Source organism: Aquila chrysaetos, chromosome Z (genome assembly GCF_900496995.4).
Source record: "Aquila chrysaetos chrysaetos chromosome Z, bAquChr1.4, whole genome shotgun sequence".
In the NCBI taxonomy this organism is placed as follows: domain Eukaryota; kingdom Metazoa; phylum Chordata; class Aves; order Accipitriformes; family Accipitridae; genus Aquila; species Aquila chrysaetos.
The window spans coordinates 49119563-49137579 of record NC_044030.1 but is presented as its reverse complement, the minus strand read 5'-3'; the positions used below and the strand labels follow the sequence as shown (position 1 = coordinate 49137579).

The window sequence follows — 18017 nt, the reverse complement described above, 5'->3', positions numbered from 1 at the left end:
CCACACAGTCCTTCACAAACTTACTCAGTCCCATTTTAACAACAGTTATACAGCTGCCCTTGTGCTCTACATTAGAGGTCAAAGCAGAGCACAGTAATAACCAGAATTGCCACAATTCAAGCCAAGGTACTGTCCTTTGCTTTTCTAAGCTGAACAGCACAAGCTTCTTCACCTTTATTATGGCTGATTTTGGGTTTTTTTTGAAAAGTGGAAGTGAAGCCTCTGAGCAATGGGTATGGGTTAGCAAGCATGGTCTGACTTCAGAACTGCATGAGCATCTTGCCTAAGTGTTTCCACTGCGATCAGCGGGAGGGGTAGGTGGGAACAGGAACTGCCTGAGTAGCTGAAAAAGCACCAGCTGAAGAAACAAGCTCTTCCCCAGCCCAGATTTCTGGAGGAAGTGGCACAGGAAGTCACAGGACAGAACTGCAAGTATTTTCCAGCCAGACAAACCAAGTGCAACAACGCATGACTGGAGAACTGTAAATGCAATACCTGTATAAAAGAGTGAAGAAAAAGTGATGTGGGCAATAAAAAGACAGGCGGGTCTTAACTGTAAACAAGACTTCAACAGAGCAAGATCTCCTTGTGAAAGTTACCTAAAAATATGGAATTAAATGGGAAATGGCATGAAATGCCTCTGTCAAACACAGGTCCTGCCAGGCTCATCCTGTAACCAACTTTCTAGACATATGCAGTGGATTCCTCTGGACTTCTGTAAAGAATATGAAACAATGTTACATGGAATATCTGAAGAAGGTGAGAATTAACAGGAAGTGTAAGGCTTGCAAGGAATTTGGCTTGAGAGATACATTGTTAAAAGTTAAAGCATCAGGCAAAGACATGCTACCAGTAACCCCTGCATGGATAAATTGTGAGGTCAAAATTTATTAATTTTTTAATTAACATTATCAGAAAAAGCAGGAGCATAATGATCATATTTGGTAATAACACTAAACTATGGGGCATATGCAACACAGGATCTTGAACACAGAACAATTGAGGGTGTAAGTATAAGAAAAGGAATTAAACTGGCATAAAAGACAAGTACAGACAACTGGTGGTTCAGGGGAAAGGGCAGAATTTGGAGATGATAGTCACAGTGATCTCCTGATGTGATGTGGTTGTGAATCCTAGGTTTTGTCAGAGATGTGTTTCCAGTAAATACACAGAAGAATTTGTGCCATGGTGAGATGTCTTTACAAGGCTTCCTCTAGAATATTGTGAATTTAAGAGTTGAACAGGAACAGAGAATAGCATGTAGGATGACTGGGGGGAATGGACAGTCACCTGTGGTGGGACTTCCAGGATTGGTCTTGTCTAGTCTAGCAATATAAAACTGCAAAAGTGTCCACCTCAGGCACTGAATTTCTTTTCCTTTCTCGTACTAGATATCAAAAACAATTTAGACTTCAATATTTTAATGTCATAAGCTGGGAGACTGAACATAACCTATATCTAAAAAGAAAAAAAGCATTTTCTCAAACATTATTTCCTTTCATTTCTGAGAAAATTATCTGGAATGTTAAGGTCACCCAGATACTGAAAATGTAGCTGCCAACAAAAGGGGTGGGAAAAGAAATAGTAGCTTATTATTCTCCTTGACTTCACTAGCAGTGCTGTAGGCAACACTCAGAAATGCAGAACTCTAACCCATGTTATATACTGTAGGAGTATGTGGATCTCTGTGCTAGACTACAGAAATTAAGAAAAAAAATCACCACTCCTTTGAGGTGATCTGTCAAGAAAATGATCAAATCCGGCAGCTAACAATTTGATTGTGTACTTATGTATAGAAAAATGTGCATTTATAGCTCCCATTAGTTATCAACAGTGCAAGGTGGACCTAAATAATGCTGGTCCCTGACAATCAGTGACAGAAAACCAAAACTGAAACCAGTATCAGCTACTGTTACAACACCTAAATAGGCCTCTGCTGCTACCATTGATGCATGCTGCTACATTAAATATGTCCTCTCTAAAACAACATTTCTTTTTTAAAAAACAAAGCAAACAAAAAGTGTACTGTTTGGCAAAGCACTGAGGAGGTGGTAGGGTAGGTTTGCAGTCCAGACACATCACATAAACATTCAAAGCGTTTGGGAACTTACTGTACTAAATTTCTGACAACAGTGTTTATGCCCAAAGGTGTATCTGTTGCTAAGAGCAAAGAATTTCCATCTATCTAGCAAGAGTGTATACTTCAAAGCTATACTGAACAAGCTTTCAAATAGTCAGCTCTGCAGTGGGTAGAAATGTCTTATGATTTCACAGAAGGAATAAGGTACTTTCAAAAAATCCATAGAATGTGTTTTGTTTGTTCTTGTATTTAGTCAGTTCTCCAATATATTTCACGTACAGCAGGTTTGAATTACCAATATGAAGGGAAAAACATGCAATGAAAATGTTGTAAGTCTTATTTACCTTTTTATATGTTTTCTCTTCATTTGGCTTTCCAGCAGTAACATCTCCATTTTCAGTAACAGACGACATCTAACAACAAGAAGCTTAAGTTATAAAAAAAGTACTTGCTTTAGAGAAGTGTTCAGAAAACATCATACAATTTGTTATCCATTTTTTGCTAAATTAAAACTTTTTAGAGGACAGCAAATCACCAAGATCAGTGACATATCTAGGATACTCCTGGAAGGATCTTCCAGGCATACTAAAAGGACAGCACTGCCCCAGGAACATATTCAGCATATGCCTGATTCTACATGACCGTCTATTTCTTTTTCCCCACACCAGTATGCAGGTTTGCAGGAAAGACGTTGCAGTGAAATCTTGCTCCTCAGCAGACTGCATGAGATGATCTTGAAAGGTACAATGATGGTCAAAACTATGAAGCTTCTGGGCCAGATATTCAGTGGCATGTCTCAGAGGTCCAAGGCCTTTGGCTGCATTGACACGCTGTATCTCCTCAAAGGAGCAAGGAGATATTCAACATTGCATCTTATCATGGCTTCAAAGTAATGCTAGATCAAGAACAAACCACTAAGTTAGAGATCACTAGGGTCAGACAGTCTTAAGTGTGGCTGCCAAAGTGAATAAAACAAAAAGCTACAAGGACGTCTTTTAAAATCATTCTAGATTTTGCCAACACTTTCACAATGGAAGTATACATACCCTTATGAACAACAGGACAAGTCATCTGGAGCTGAGAGCAAAGATCAGACCATTCATGGGTGTTAATGTCTTCTAGAACCTATTAAAAGAAAAATCTGTCTATCACTATGCCATCAGAAATTTACATCTCATAAAATAGCTTTAGATTTCTTTTTATTCTTCAGCTCAAGCAAGAATCCAGCCATGAGTGATGCTTTTCAAGAATCATCTCAAATAACCTGGTTACTAATGGGTCATTTAATGTACTTAGAAACTAGCAGTATTACACAGGATAGAATCAGTGCGGTCTAATTTCCCTTTGCCCTAGATATTTCACTACTGTGGTACAAGCAACCCTACAATAAAACATTTATGTAGAGCAGTAGACATACATGCTCTGGAGTGTTGTTTAATTACATGCTCTTTTCCAAAATTAAATACTAAACCTTATAATCTCCACACACTTGGGATAGCCCATATTTTAATCCCACCAAAGCCAAAAAGATAAGCAATAGGAGTGACGGTTTGGAGGACTGCACACTGAATAGTCGTAGATAACAAATAAACTCATTTTGGAAGTTTTCCATAATGGTAGTTACTATCAGCATAATTTCTGCAAGTAGTCTTGTTGAGGTCAGCTATTTCATAGTTAAAATGGTTTGACTAAACATATGAGAAAATATTACATAATCAGATATTATCTGATACCTCTTTAGAATCATGTCTCCCTCCCACCTTCCACATCTGTTTTAAGCCACATCAGTAAAGCTGTTTTTCAATTTAATTTGTCAACCATACAGGAAGCAAAAAAATCTCATTTGTCTTTAATCAGTACAAATAGCATCTTGTACATAACTAAAAATTTATTTAAAAAAAAAACAAACCACATTCCCAGGCCTCATTCACTGAATTTAATTTTCCAGTAATGTGAAAAGTATACATAACACAACTAAGAAACCTTTTCATAAAAGGCTTCAAAACCATATTTTCCTCCTCTTCAGAGAAGCAGACTACTAACTGCACCTGAGATTAAAAAAAAAAAAGGGACAACAAACAGAACTGGATTATCCGAGAACAAAACAATGCCTCCCGAGAAAAAACTCTTTTAACGTTACAGACCACTATTTTCCTACTGCAGCTAGCTACATTCTTCATTGTAGCCTTCAGGCAATTAATGTATCTTAATCACCAATTCCTTTACTTGGATCATTTAGATTAGCATCATCCTACACATCAGACTCCTATGTAAAGGCAACAACTCAGTTTTGATTGCTTTTAAAACTGAGTGTAGTTTACCTAGCTTACCTATATTCACACATTTAATATTAATTAATACTCATCCATACTTGTAACTCTATCAGTACACAAACACAGACATCAAGAACTTCTGTTAAAACAGCTTTTGTAGGAAAAGAAATGTCATTTTAATCACTAGTAGGAGGAAGACCTACCAACTGGAAGCATTTAACCAACTGATCCCTGGGTAAAACTACCAAAAACCCCCAAACTGTTTTTCTCCACACACCCCCAAGACTATCGATATAATAAGATGTTCTACTACTCCCCAAACTTCCTAAAATATGATCAGACATACTCAACAAAAGCCAAATATGAATGCAACACGGGAACTTTCTTTTAATAAGAAGTTAGCTAAAGAAAACACTCATGCCAGACATGGAAGAAAAGCCTGTTTGTTCCCAGCATAGTCAAACAAATTATTTAGAAACACTTCATTCATGTGAAAATACACTCCTGTAATACTGCCAAGGATAGGAAAACAGACAATGAGATTCCAAGTTCAGTAACCACCAAGTACGAAAACTCATACACCATGAAGAAGGTAAATTTTTCCTATCTGTGCCAGTTTATTTCATTCCTAGAGGCATCTAGAATAGAATTATTCCAGTTCCTAATCTTTTGAGAAAGAGCACACAGCTCTAACTTAACTGGGTTTGTGTTAAATCTCTTTCAAGATCTTCACTGTGACAACTGTCTCCTATTCCATGCTAATAATTTTTTTGCAAAGCAAGCTTTACTTCATGTATTTTCTCCCTGCTCTGCAACTACTGAAATGGTACAGGGTGCCTTCTCACGTGCTTTATATCGTGTATAGCAAGAGCTACTGTCTCAGTCCTGCTGAGGTTTAACAGTGAAAAGACAGGTCACAACTTACAGTCTTGGACCCACTTCCAGGCTAAGCTATATTTATTTATTTATTTATTACAATAGCAGGAAACCACTATAGCTAAAGCATTGGATCTCTGCATGTATCTGACAAAGGGCAGGCTCACAATAAAGTAAGACTGGGGGGGGCTGTAGAGGAGGAAAACATTCAGTCTCAAAAACACCGTTAGTATTCAGTGAAAGACTGGGCTATAAAAATCTCCTGTTTAGCTTCTTAGATGCCAAACAATCTACCCGATAACAAATAAAAGAAACATTAAAGTCCAGTAGAAATTTAAAGAGTATATTACCCAAATGCTCTTGAAGCGTCAACATTTTGGTCATGAGTCTTATTCGCAGCAAAATCTAGCTTGACATGTTCAGTTCCTGAGACACAAGCCTACAGCCTTCAATTCCAACTTTCTGCTCAGAACATCTCCTTGTCCTAAATGCAGACTTAAAAGAATCACACCTACTCAATATATGCTTCAACATTTCAACGAAAAATCTGTGTTTTACAGTTTAGTTTCTCACACCGGAATCGTTTAATTGTATGCTTCTTAACTAACACAAACTGCAATTTCCATGATTCTGGGGAAAAAGTTGCATTTCCCCCTAAAGCTACAGGAGCACCTTTTTAATTTGTTTGCCTAGCCAGAAGCCTGCTAGGTCAGCGCCCCCCTGCCCACCATGCAGACGGAGTTTTGAGAACTGAGGTGACACACAGCAAATGCAAGCTTCCTACCCAGCTTCTCTTTTTTGTTTCTGAATTTTTAATTGCATTTTCCTTATATAGCAGAAATTCACCTTTTACTGACAGCATAAGGCATTCATTTTGCCAGATTATACGTAACTATCTGTTTTTACACAACCTTAATTGTTTAGACCCAGCTCACAGGAACAGGTACTGGTACTAACACTTGAATGGCCTTTCAGCTCAATTTCAAGTGAACTTTAGAATTCTCACCTTCAATGAAAGCCAATATCCATGACAAATGATGTTGTTAGGTTCCTACAGGCCTCACACATTTATTCATCCAACCAAATATTAGTTCTGCCTTCTTTGCATTATCAAGAAAACAGTATTTGTTTGAAGAATGCATTTCTTAGCATCTTTAGATCATTTTCTTAAGCAAATAATTTTTTAAAAGTACTGATAAAACATGCTATTTAGGAATCACATTCCAAATACAAGCCATGTAGCTTCTCACTACAACTGCTGCCTTGTCCTGGCTGATAGTTAAATATTTTTTTTTTTAACTAGCTTTTGTGACAGACATCTCCCCAGGTATACTGCTGGCAGGCTTCTACAGTGGCTAGTACATTCAGAAAGAGAAACCTCATTTCAAAGAAAATGTATTGCTATCTTTTCATCTGGCATAATCTACCATTTTAAAAATGAGGAGTAAAAGCAAAACGAAATGACACTTAAAATTTTCAGTGGACACAGGGAGAGTACTAGAAGTTAAAGAATACAAGAAGCATTTATGCCTGTCCAAGACCAATAGTATACAAATAAAATATACTGGTGCACATTTTTAATCTTTAAGAGTCTGAAACACACAACTGGATTTTCAGGAGACACTTTTTTTTTTTTTTTTGGTAAGTGAATGCATTGGGATGGAATACACAATTTTGGAATTAATCCAGAAATTTGGTTCTGATACTTCTGTGCATTTCAGATAACCAGTTTATTACAGATAGCCACTTTCTAATCCTTAAACAGTTCTCTTCCTCCAGGAACACAAAAACCCCTCAAAATGGGGCAGCTGACTCCTCAGAAAAGCACACAGAATCTCATCTTAAATTCATACCAAGGATATCAAGTCAGCACCAGACAAAAAATGGAGATCATCAGAATAATCATTTTATCTGTCCTAAGTAACTGGAAGTTTTCAACACAAGATTGCATTCTTGACAATGGCAGTTTGTCAGCAAAACACGTAAAGATATTGCCAGATATTTCTAATTCTATAAATAGCATTTATAGTGTATTCCATTAAAAAGAGTCATCAAGTTAAATTCCTTGGTAGCCCTTGTCACTCCTCTGTTACGACTTTAAAGCAGCATCTTTTAATACAACTATGAAAATCACAGCTATTTCATTTGTTGCAAAACTTACTTTTACTGGTAAGATTTGCCCGGTCATACTCTTCCTTGTGGTAGTTGTGAAAGTAGCTTGACAAATCAGTTCCTCAATTCACTAAAAGGACTTGCAGATCTATATGGCAACACACTTCCACCAAACCACTTGGGGGACAATCATACACTGCCAGATTTCAGCTCCAGTGTGAAACTGGAAATCTTTGTTACACAGTGATGCTGGAAGGGAAGAAGCTTCTAAACCGAAAATGTTCCACAGCGGAGGTGATATAGAGAACGAACTCCTTATTGCTTAATGATCTAGCTCGCCTTGACTATCTCTCTGTAACTTTACATATCAAGGACTGGTGTTTGTCAAGGATTGAGCCTGTCAGAGGCTGGTACTTGTCAAGGACTGATATGTCAAACAGAGGGAGCCATGAGCAATCACAAAACTTACTTAAATGTTTGATGAATTTACGATCTTGTTGAGAGGGCACAAGCAGAGGCCTTGCTTGAATAGATAGGGATGGAAAAGATAAGAACTCCTGCCTTTGTTCTCGTCCTTGTAGATAATTTAGCTTAAACTAGCCATATAGTTTTACATCACTAATGAAAACTTAGATAATAAGAGCACTAACAAGCATTTTTTAGGGACTAACATGCATTCTTTACGATAAGATGTATCAAAACATGTAAAGGACCATACTGTGCAGAATCACCTGAGGAGGGTCAAATAGCGGACAAGTGAGGAAGACTAAGGAAGACCACCAGAGGACTCCTGAAGACCACTAGAGACCTTCAATGCGCCTGCGTAAAGAACATTTGCATACGCTAATAGTTTCCCAGAAAACTAATGAATATGTATAATATTTCTTGGAAATCTAGTGAATATGTATGTAGAGCATATACTTAACCTGCACAATTAGACCTGACAGTGTGCAAGTTAGGAGGAGTGATCCCCCCTGCACCCAGTGCTGTAATAAACATACCTGCTTTCTAACTCTCCATGAGTTGTAGAGTTTGTTTCCGCGCATCAGAGGAAATCCATCAACACATCCTGATTAATGAAAAACTACTCTCTAAGTACTTGTCCTCTTGTGATCCCCTCCCTTCCCACTTCAAGTGCCCCAAAACCATTAATGGTATTCTTGCAACTACTGGAGAGTAGCTCCAAGATCAAAAGGTACTAATAAAGCTAACTCCCCTACTTCCTTGGGATGATCAAGACTGGACCTCACACCTTCTTAGGCACTGAACAAACTTTTCTTGCAGATGATGCATTTATAAAGTCTCCCTCCCGTCTGGATTCTCTGCCACCTAGTACGATACGTACACCAGCACCGGTTTTCCCAATTAGGTATCAACTCGCCTTGTCTATTTTTTCATGAAACTTGCTGGTACTCTGGACCACTGTCAAATTTAGTTGACAGATTTAGGTCAACCAAAACTGGCAATAGCTTTCCTCTTCCCTCTCCAGTAGAATTTGAACAGTAGGATTATTTATAAGATTATTTGCAAAGGAAGGGGCTTGGGACACACAAAACATCCTCAGACACACATACAAATTGCATACATACATCTTGTTTCCATAGGAAATCAAGTTAAAAATACCAGCATACTTCTGGGTGTCCCTGGGAACAGGAACTGAAGAAGGGACCTCAGAGGTTTTTTGCATTGCATTATTTTCAGAACGCTCAGGAGGCAGTTGAATTGTTAACATCAGGTGAAAAGTATGACCTAAATTGATTTTATTATATTTTAGCTTCTTTACAGAGCTTTTCTTTATGCTTTAAAACAATGCTAACTATAATTTTCATTATTTAATTGCATTCATTCTGAGGTGACCAGACAATGCAGAGTGGTATTTAAGAACCTGCAAGCATTGCTAGGCAGTGTGCCAATAAGGAGACGTAAACAAGCAAAAGGAAGCATAATTTGGTGTAGAGTACAGAGTAAGAAAAGAGGCAATATATGAAACATTCTACAGCTATCTCAACAGTCATCACAAGTTAACCCCCACTCCAAAAACCTTATGTCTTTTAATGTCAGTGAACATTCTTTGTATATGAGTGTCTGGACAGTTACATAGCCCTCAAGTAAAAATTGAGGTAATGTATGTGGCCACTCAGTTATAAAAAAAATACATATACAGTTCAGCTATTTATTTTTCTTTTTTTCTCCTCTTCCTCCTTGGTTTTGAGAGGGTTTTTTGGTTTTTGGGGTTTTTTTGTTTTGGTTTGGTTTGGTTTTTTTTTTAGTAATATCCCAGACACTAGTCTGTGGAATGGATTCACTTCTTTATAGCAGAAGTCACGTAGTCATCTAAGATCAAACATACCTTTACGCCCCCATACCTGTGTCCTGGTTTCAGCTTGGATAGAGTAAATTGTCTTCCTAGTAGCTGGTACGGTGTTATGTTTTGAGTTCAGCATGAGAAGAATGTTGATAACACACCGATGTTTTCAGTTGTTGCTAAGTAATGTTTAGTCTAAAGTCAAGGATTTTTCAGCTTCTCAAGCCCAGCCAGCAAGAAAGCTGGAGGGGCACAAGAAGTTGGCACAGGACACAGCCAGGACAGCTGACCCAAAGTGGCCAACAGGTTATTCCATACCATGTGATGTCACATCTAGTATAGAAACTGGGGGAGTGGGGGCGTGGGGAATCACTGCTTGGGGATTAACTGGGTGTCAATCGGTGGGTGGTGAGCAATAGCACTGTGCATCATTTGTATATTCCAATCCTTTTATCACTACTGCTGTCACTTTATTAGTGTTATCATTATCATTATTAGTTTCTTCTTTTTATATTCTATTAAACCATTCTTATCACAACCCACGAGCTTTGCTTCTTTTCCTCATTTTCTCCCCCATCCCACTGGGTGGGGGGGAAGTGTGCGAGCAGCTGCGTGGTGCTTAGTTGCTGATTGGAGTTAAACCACGACAACCTGAAACATCCAAGGAGTAAAAGCTAGTAAATATTTTTAAACCAACATATCCTAAGAACACAGTCAATGTTTACATATTGCAATGCACTAGACAATCATTAGAAATTCTGACAAAGCTTCAATGCTGAAAAATTATTTTTTCCTCCATGAGTTTTCAAATTCAGAACTTCAATCCGAGAGTCTTTAATCTATGTGATTCCTGTAATGCCTGTTAGCCTATTTAACCTCTAGTGTCAACTGCTGTGACTTCTGCTCTTCCCAGAACTGCTGAAGGATCTCTTACATCTTTCCAGACACCAACTGTGAAAGCAAAGCAAACTTTTTACTGCACTGTAGATACCACTGATCTATCCTGCTAAAAAAAAATTTTAAAAAAACCCCCCAAACAACTATCTTTATGAATTGTAAAGGGGAGGGGGAAAAGAGTGAAGAAAAAAAGAATGGTTAGGTCTGTTACCTTTGCAAGTTCCCCCCGCCCCCAACTGGTTATGGAGGTTTTAAGAGTGATTGAAAGTCAAACCTTCTGGGTGAAATTTGCAACAGTACTGTTGTTGCATTGGTGAAAACTGGAAGAGCCTGGTCTTGCTAATTAATGCTAGGATGAAAAATTTCAGAGTGAACAGCTGCAATGAGCTAAAAAAAGCAGATCAGAAATTGTATAGCCTGTTATGCCCAGCAAAAAAAAAATTATTCCTAAGACAACCCTGCTCACATTGTCCAGTTTCAAGCCACAATTAACCTATAAATCTAAGTACTTTTTAAAATTTTGCCTTAAAAATAAGAGAGAGGTAGAGATCACAAGTAGTATGCAAACTGATGAAATTCACATCTACAGGAAAATGGAAAAAAATCTCCTCCTTATGGTCTTCATGATAATGTCAGGGCAGCACAAAGGCTACAGAGAAAGCAGCAAGCAGAGAGCATCACAAAACTGCCATTCAGACTGTTCACCTAGTCTAAGTCACCTCAGCTGTTCACACCACTTTTATTTACCTACCTTAATAACACACATTAGTTTCAGTGCCCTGCCAGATCTTTCAGGCTCTCAGTAACTAACGCAAGTACAATGCTAAGATTCTGATACTGTTTGATTTCTACAGCGATCCTCTATTTCCACAAATAAACCACAGTATTTGAATTTTTTTTAAAAAAAGTGATAATAGGAGTACCAATTATTTTTTTTTAGTTTGCAGGCTGAATTTGAAATGTATTTTATCAGTGTTATTTATAAACTATATAAGTTTATATTGCAATGCTCTGATTTACTGCAAGAAGTGTCAGATCATCTACCCTCCTCCTTTAGCTTTCAGAAGGGGAAAACAAACAAACAAAAAGGTAGAAATTGGCAAGTATCACCTCCATCAAAGTTTACAAATACTCAGAATACAGTTTGATTACCTGGGAGATTTGACAGCTTACAGGAGTTCTGCCCTCCTCCATTTAAAGTGGTACTCCTAGTGCATTAACCTGTTCTCTGAGGCAAAACGGACTACTCTACAACTGTAATATCCAGAGTCACAGAAACAGCCACAACAATAGTACATGCTATAGCTACGTATTTTATTTTCTGTAACAAACGACATTCTTTGTTTTGAAAATAATCTCCTGTGATTTTTCAGATGGAAACCTGCTTATAACAATGGAAATAGAACTGCAAATTTATTAAAGGAATCAAAGTTTAGAAGTCCTTGGAAACATAGCATATCGTGCTCCTCCAGCAAAACACATCCCATTCCATTTGTAACTTCTGTATTTTTAAATTCTGCATCTCACAGGTGACTTGAAAGCCCTCTAGAAGAGGTGGTTTGTTCCCCCCTCATGAATTTCCAAATTCAGAGCTTCATTCTGAGAGTCTTAAATCTATCTTACTCCTCTACTGCCTATTAGCCTATTTAACTGCGTCTTCTGCTCTTCCCAGAAGCACCAAAGGATCTCTTAACATCTTTCCAAACACCAACTGTAAAAGCAGAGCAAACTTTCTACTGCATAGTAGATGGTGTTCATGTATTAAGAACCATGGGACTTTTTCAAATCATGATCCCAGACCAGCAATCAGAAAGAACAAACATTTGATCCCTGACATAATTGACGTCACATTGTGTATTTTGCAGAAACTGCTAACAGGCCCTCCTTTTACAAAGTGAAATGGCCTCACTAATTTCTCATTATTTTGTAGCAAACTGAAAGCATACAAAGTAGAAAGGCATATTTGTACATAGCCAAAGAAGACTTCCCAATTGCCACTTACGTTTTCATAATTGAGATTTCATGTGCCAACAACAGTAGCTTTTCGAAGACTAGCAGTCTTTCTGTAAAGCTAACTGGAATTATAAATGAATAAAAATTGTCAGGATGGGCTTTTCTTTGAAACAAGTGAAAGAAGGAGACATCTGCACACTATATACAACTGCAAGAGAAGAAAATAGAAGTTACAGTAGTAACACAGTGAAGGGCACAGGTAGAAGACATTGCAGAGTCCAGAATCAGAGCTCTGCTTCTTTACTTTGGCAACTTTGATATGGCAATGGTCCTAATGTTACTAACACATACCAGACATTGCACTTTGAGCTAACACCACTACATAATGCATGCTGTCCAATAAAATACTGCAACATGTTGGGACAAATGGTTGATTAAGAAAGCAAAAAGCACAATCAGAGGGAAAATTCTTCTACACTTGCCTTTGACAGTACATAGAAACTTGAATGGCAGGGATCACATAACACAGTGGTCATGGTTTTTGGAAGGAAAGCGAGGCAAGCTGCATCACTCACATAACCAGGAGGTAAGATCCAAGGGGACTGAATTCTCATACAAGGGGAACAGGAGGTCAGTGGAAGTGTTACTTATTTTCTGAAGGAATGACACAAACAGAGGTGCAAACAATCCCACCTTACTGGGCGGGGAATATATACAAAAGAGGGATTTGGTCAAACCAACAACTTTAGTGATCTGAAACTCCAGAAAGGATCATACAAAAAAATGGAAGATAGGTCAAACAGATAAGGCTAAGTATAAAAAGCAGAGAGAACACACAAGATCAAAGGCAGAAAAGCACAGAACAATTTACTTTGACGAGAAATGTGTATGAAACAACAAGAACTTCACAGCAGTCGTAATGCTCTATTTTGAGACCTTTATCTTTTCTCTACTCATCCACCTTTTTCCACCGCAATAAAAGGTCAGCCACACTATATTTTTCTTCACCAACTCGAGATTGCTACACAAAGATAACTTTACAACAGAAGCACATAATGAAGAAAGATAATAGAAATTATTTGCTTAGAAGAACATTCAAAAAAAGATTGTTGAGTGGACAACACACAAAAACTGTGGTTAAAATAATTCACATGCACTAAAACAGATGGCATAATTTGTTCATCAGTTCTCCACAGGCAACTTGTAAGTGAAATACCACTGGGAATTATTCAGCCCATTACCACGTTAGCATGTAATCAATCACAACAAAGTTTGCAGAAGGATATGCTGTGGAAACACTGAGCTTAATGCTGGAGTGGATTATCATGATCTTCAAATTCTCTATGCTTTCTTACCCCGGGGTTCTGCAAGTATAAATTTTCTACATACAGCTTTTACTGAATGCTAGCTAAGTTAAGCTTTTCAGCAGCCAGGTTACCTAAGAAATTCAAGTCTTTAAAATCCCATTTTTGTCTCTATTTGAGGGCCCTTCTGCATAGGTACAAAAAGATAGCTGAAGAGTGAACAGACTACTTTGGAGAATGTGATAGGTAATATATTGAGATTTTTTTACAGATTAGACAACTGTTTTAAATGTTGTTGGTATTGTCTTGAAGGAAGGGAAAGGTCTGGATACCCTGTCATGCTTCCTCCTAGTTTCCATAGTATCACCATGTACCGCTCAGGCTGTGTATCTGCAACAATTTCAGTTGATCCAAGCTGGTGCTGCTAGGGTCCTGCCTTCCAAGCATGCATTTGCCAGCATCCTTACCATGGCACCAGTGCTCCTCAGGCTCCAGGAGAACTCACCTAGACAATTAAACTAACAAAAAAGTAACCTACCAAAGAATATTAATCATAATGAAATTCCTTACAACGGCAAGCACAGCTTTTACGTGGTCTCCCCTGAGATCAGGAAGAAACTTGGGAGGGGATGAGGAAGGTAATGCAACATGCCAGTCCTTTGGCCCATGTTGAATGAGAGATCGATTGTCTCAGTTGTTTCAATCACTCACATACTTTTGCATAACCTCAGAATTGCAAGTCCATTTGTGACAAAACCAGGAAGAAAGACTGAGAGACAGATGGAGAGAATTGTTAGCAGCAGTGCCCAGTGGGCTGGGCAACAGCACCAGAACTAAGCTTAAGATTAGTTTAGGGAAAATCTACAGTAACACATGGCTAAGGTTAGGTTCACTAATGTGTACTTAAACAGCAACTTGTTTTTCAGGTGGCTAGCTTGTGTGAAAAATAAGGTCACTCAGGAATGGATACAGATGACTGATGTAAGCACTAAATTTGAAAGATATGTCTAAATTCATATGAAAGACACTTGAAGTTACTGTACCGAATAATAAAATCTATTATGACTAATTAAAACCCCCCATATTTTCCTTCAGTAAAGTTAAAACTGCAATTAGTAGAAGCTTTCCTTGGACCCCTCCAACTTAATTTTAGCTATAATTTAACAGAAAGCTCACTTTATTCTTGAAAATTGTTTTTAAAATAATTTCGTATCATTCTCAGCACAGAACAACTCCTACATCATCAAAATTCCTTTGATTAGATTAAGAGCTCTCCGTTTCCTATAGAGCAAAAGTTCCTCAGAAAGCATTCCCAAACCTCCTGCAAAGCTATGGAAAGGGACACCATTATCCCATTTTATGAAACACCCTATAAAGCACAAAAGCTGGAGTCTTCTTGGTTTAAACAAGCTTTCCAACATGTTTCTATTTAAACTACAGACAAAGCTTCAAGGGAGAAAAAGATAATTTCAGAAGCTGCATCAGAGAAGAGTAGTTAAAAAACCAAGAGTAATGCAATAAAATGAAATTCTGAAACCAATAAAGGAAAGAACTGCTCAGCATGTAAGGAAATAGCTGCTATTTGTCATAGCTTCTGTCTAGTTGTCATCAAACTGAGACAGCCATTTTACAGCCACTGGAGTGGAATTGCACCACTAAGCACACCAAAAGAACTGCTAGTATTTTTAAAGTTATTCCATTTTCCAACCATGTGGCTGCTTAAATGTAAAGGTTACTACTGCCCTTATATAAGGAACCATATGCTTCTGTTCTCCAAGTCAGTCTTCAATGGGCAGAGAAGACTGAGCAACTGACTACTTTTTTGCCTGATAGCAGCCTGACAGTATACTGAATTTGGCACTGATGTGAAATTATGATTATACTTGTAGTGTACTTTAAGAAACAAAACCACATCAGCATACATACCTATTCTACTGACATTAAGGAACATGAGGTGTATCTTGGGAAGAAATATGTACAACTGCTTTAAGGTATGGAAACCTAGCCACAAAATTTTTAAATGGCGATACAGAAGTTTTCAAATAACCATTTTTAAGTAGTTATTTACAGCCAAATGAAGTAAGCAAATTGTTTTCCAACAGTCTTTCACTTGCCAAAGAAAATTGAAAAACTTGTCCCTGAACATTTTTGGCAGCAAGGAAGTAAAATGAAGTCATTACTAAATATTTTTGCCAGTTCTGAAACACTCCATTATTTTTTAGATGTGATTTATACTCCACATTAATTGCACCAATATGAACATTTTTGTATTAAAAAAATGCAAGTTCATAAACAATATATAAGCACCACCACAGTCTTCCTCCCCAGGAAGTTCTCTGCAAATGGCTAGCTGGTTTTTTTGGGTTTTTTAAATAACCTAGGTGGAAATATTATGGGAAAATTAAAAATCTTAAGCTATCATTATAAGCAAAGGATACATCTGCACATAAATTAGCTTTTTCAATTAAAAAAAGATAGTGAACACAATGATAATGGGACTTAAAACAAAGAGGAGACAGTTCTCCACGAGCAACAAGAGCAAGCAGTGGGTGAGCACTTTATAGCAGAATCATACACAGCCTGACACCACTGAATTTTAAAGAGAACAGACCAGAACCTGTCAGCTCTTCCAAGGAAAATGAGTGCGAGTTTTCCCACAAATGAAAGAGGTCTCTGAATTCTTGAGAGGCCCAAATAAGAATCTCCCTCCTTCACACAAAAGCCCTCTGAAAGACTATCTACACCTCTCAATGCATCATTATAACTGGGTTAGAAGGATCATTATGACTAGGTTAGAAAAGGCATACAGTATTATCTGTAAGTCAGTTAATGGCCCACACCATGATTTTCAAAAGGTAAAAATACAGCTTTCAGCATTTGGAAAGAAAAAAAAACCATTAATTACACTTTTTGCCTTATGCATACTTTTGTATGAATCATTAACTAGAAAGAGAATAAAATTCCAACAGGATAAAATATAGTCACTGGCTATGAATATTATAAACTTTGCATAAACTAAAGTGAAAAAAAAATCAATTAAATCAATACGTTCTCACAGGAACAGAGTGTTCTTACGATTTAAAATACACAATGTGATACTCCACTTTCTGATATGCCTTACCCGGCATTAATCAGCTGGAATGTCCGATTAAATAAATTAAATACCTTTTTCAGTCTATGATTTTACTGGTTACTGGGTTGTTATTTTTTTAGTCTGAGGTGACATAAATCACTATGCTGAACGACACTTATGTTTAAATGTCTGTTAAGTGTATTCATAGAAAATTGCCTTTCAATAGTTGCTGTTAGCTATGTGCACTCACTACCCCCTGACCCTCTCAGGTTTGTGTCTTGTTCCCAGGAATAAGCAGCCTGACAATTAGCTAGGTAAGAGAAAAGGGATTCTCATTAATATTTTGGACTAGCTAGCTATGCTTTAACTTTACAGCAAATAAAGATCCTGGTCTTCAGTTTTGCTTGCAATATGATACCATTATAAGAACACTGAACTGCAGCCCTGCACTAGTTACTAAGGACCACGAAATAAAGGGCAACAAAATAGTGAGACAAATAAGAGCCAGCCAGGCTACCCTGCATGCTTACCACTCCTCGTCATTCTAGCAGTACGGATGGCCACAGGACAGACACAGATGGCCCCTTCATTGCACGAGCAGGTGCAGCAGCGGGTCACAAAAATGGTGACGGTGGTGTTAATGGTTTTCTTTCAGAGCACTGTATTATCCAAATGCTTGTAAGAGAAGGCCATTAGTTTAAGAAGCAGATTATGAGATCAGCTAAAAATCTTTACCAATGTGCTCTGGCAGGGGTGTTTGTGTGTGTGCGCAAGTTAGTGCATGTACATGTGAGAGTGACAGAGAGGAAGGCTAGACACTGTAAGATGCCTCACAAGGGCAGACTGAAGGCGCTGTACCACATTAAAAAAAAGCTGCTGTTAACCAGCAGTGGCTAACATCGGTCTGGCATAAAGGCCAGAAAAACTGGACACTATCCATACCTCCTTTCAAAGCAAATGGCTTTCAGCAGAAAGCACTGGTTTGGAGATTCAGGTCTAAGCTTGCGTTTTCGCTCAAGGGGATGAAGCAGTTGCTACAGTGGTGCCAAGTGAGGCTATGATGGACAAAGACACACAGCCTTAACCCAGCAGCTGATGGCAAACCACTCTCCCCTCACAGGGGTAAAGCAGAAGTCCTGCAATG

The 18017-nt window shown here is 38.0% G+C and overlaps 1 protein-coding gene across 5 annotated transcripts in view; it reads right to left on the bottom strand.

Moving 5' to 3' along the window:
• Window positions 1-18017, bottom strand: part of PIP5K1B (phosphatidylinositol-4-phosphate 5-kinase type 1 beta) — a 121068-nt gene that overhangs the window by 81807 nt on the left and 21244 nt on the right. For all 5 annotated transcript variants that reach the window (XM_030003492.1, XM_041120606.1, XM_030003494.2 and 2 more), the window contains exons 3-4: window positions 3127-3205; window positions 2425-2493 (exon numbers count right to left, since the gene is read on the bottom strand). In XM_030003492.1, the coding sequence (XP_029859352.1) occupies window positions 2425-2493 (69 nt within the window). In that variant the 5' untranslated portion in view covers window positions 3127-3205. The remainder of the gene's footprint in view (window positions 1-2424; window positions 2494-3126; window positions 3206-18017) is intronic.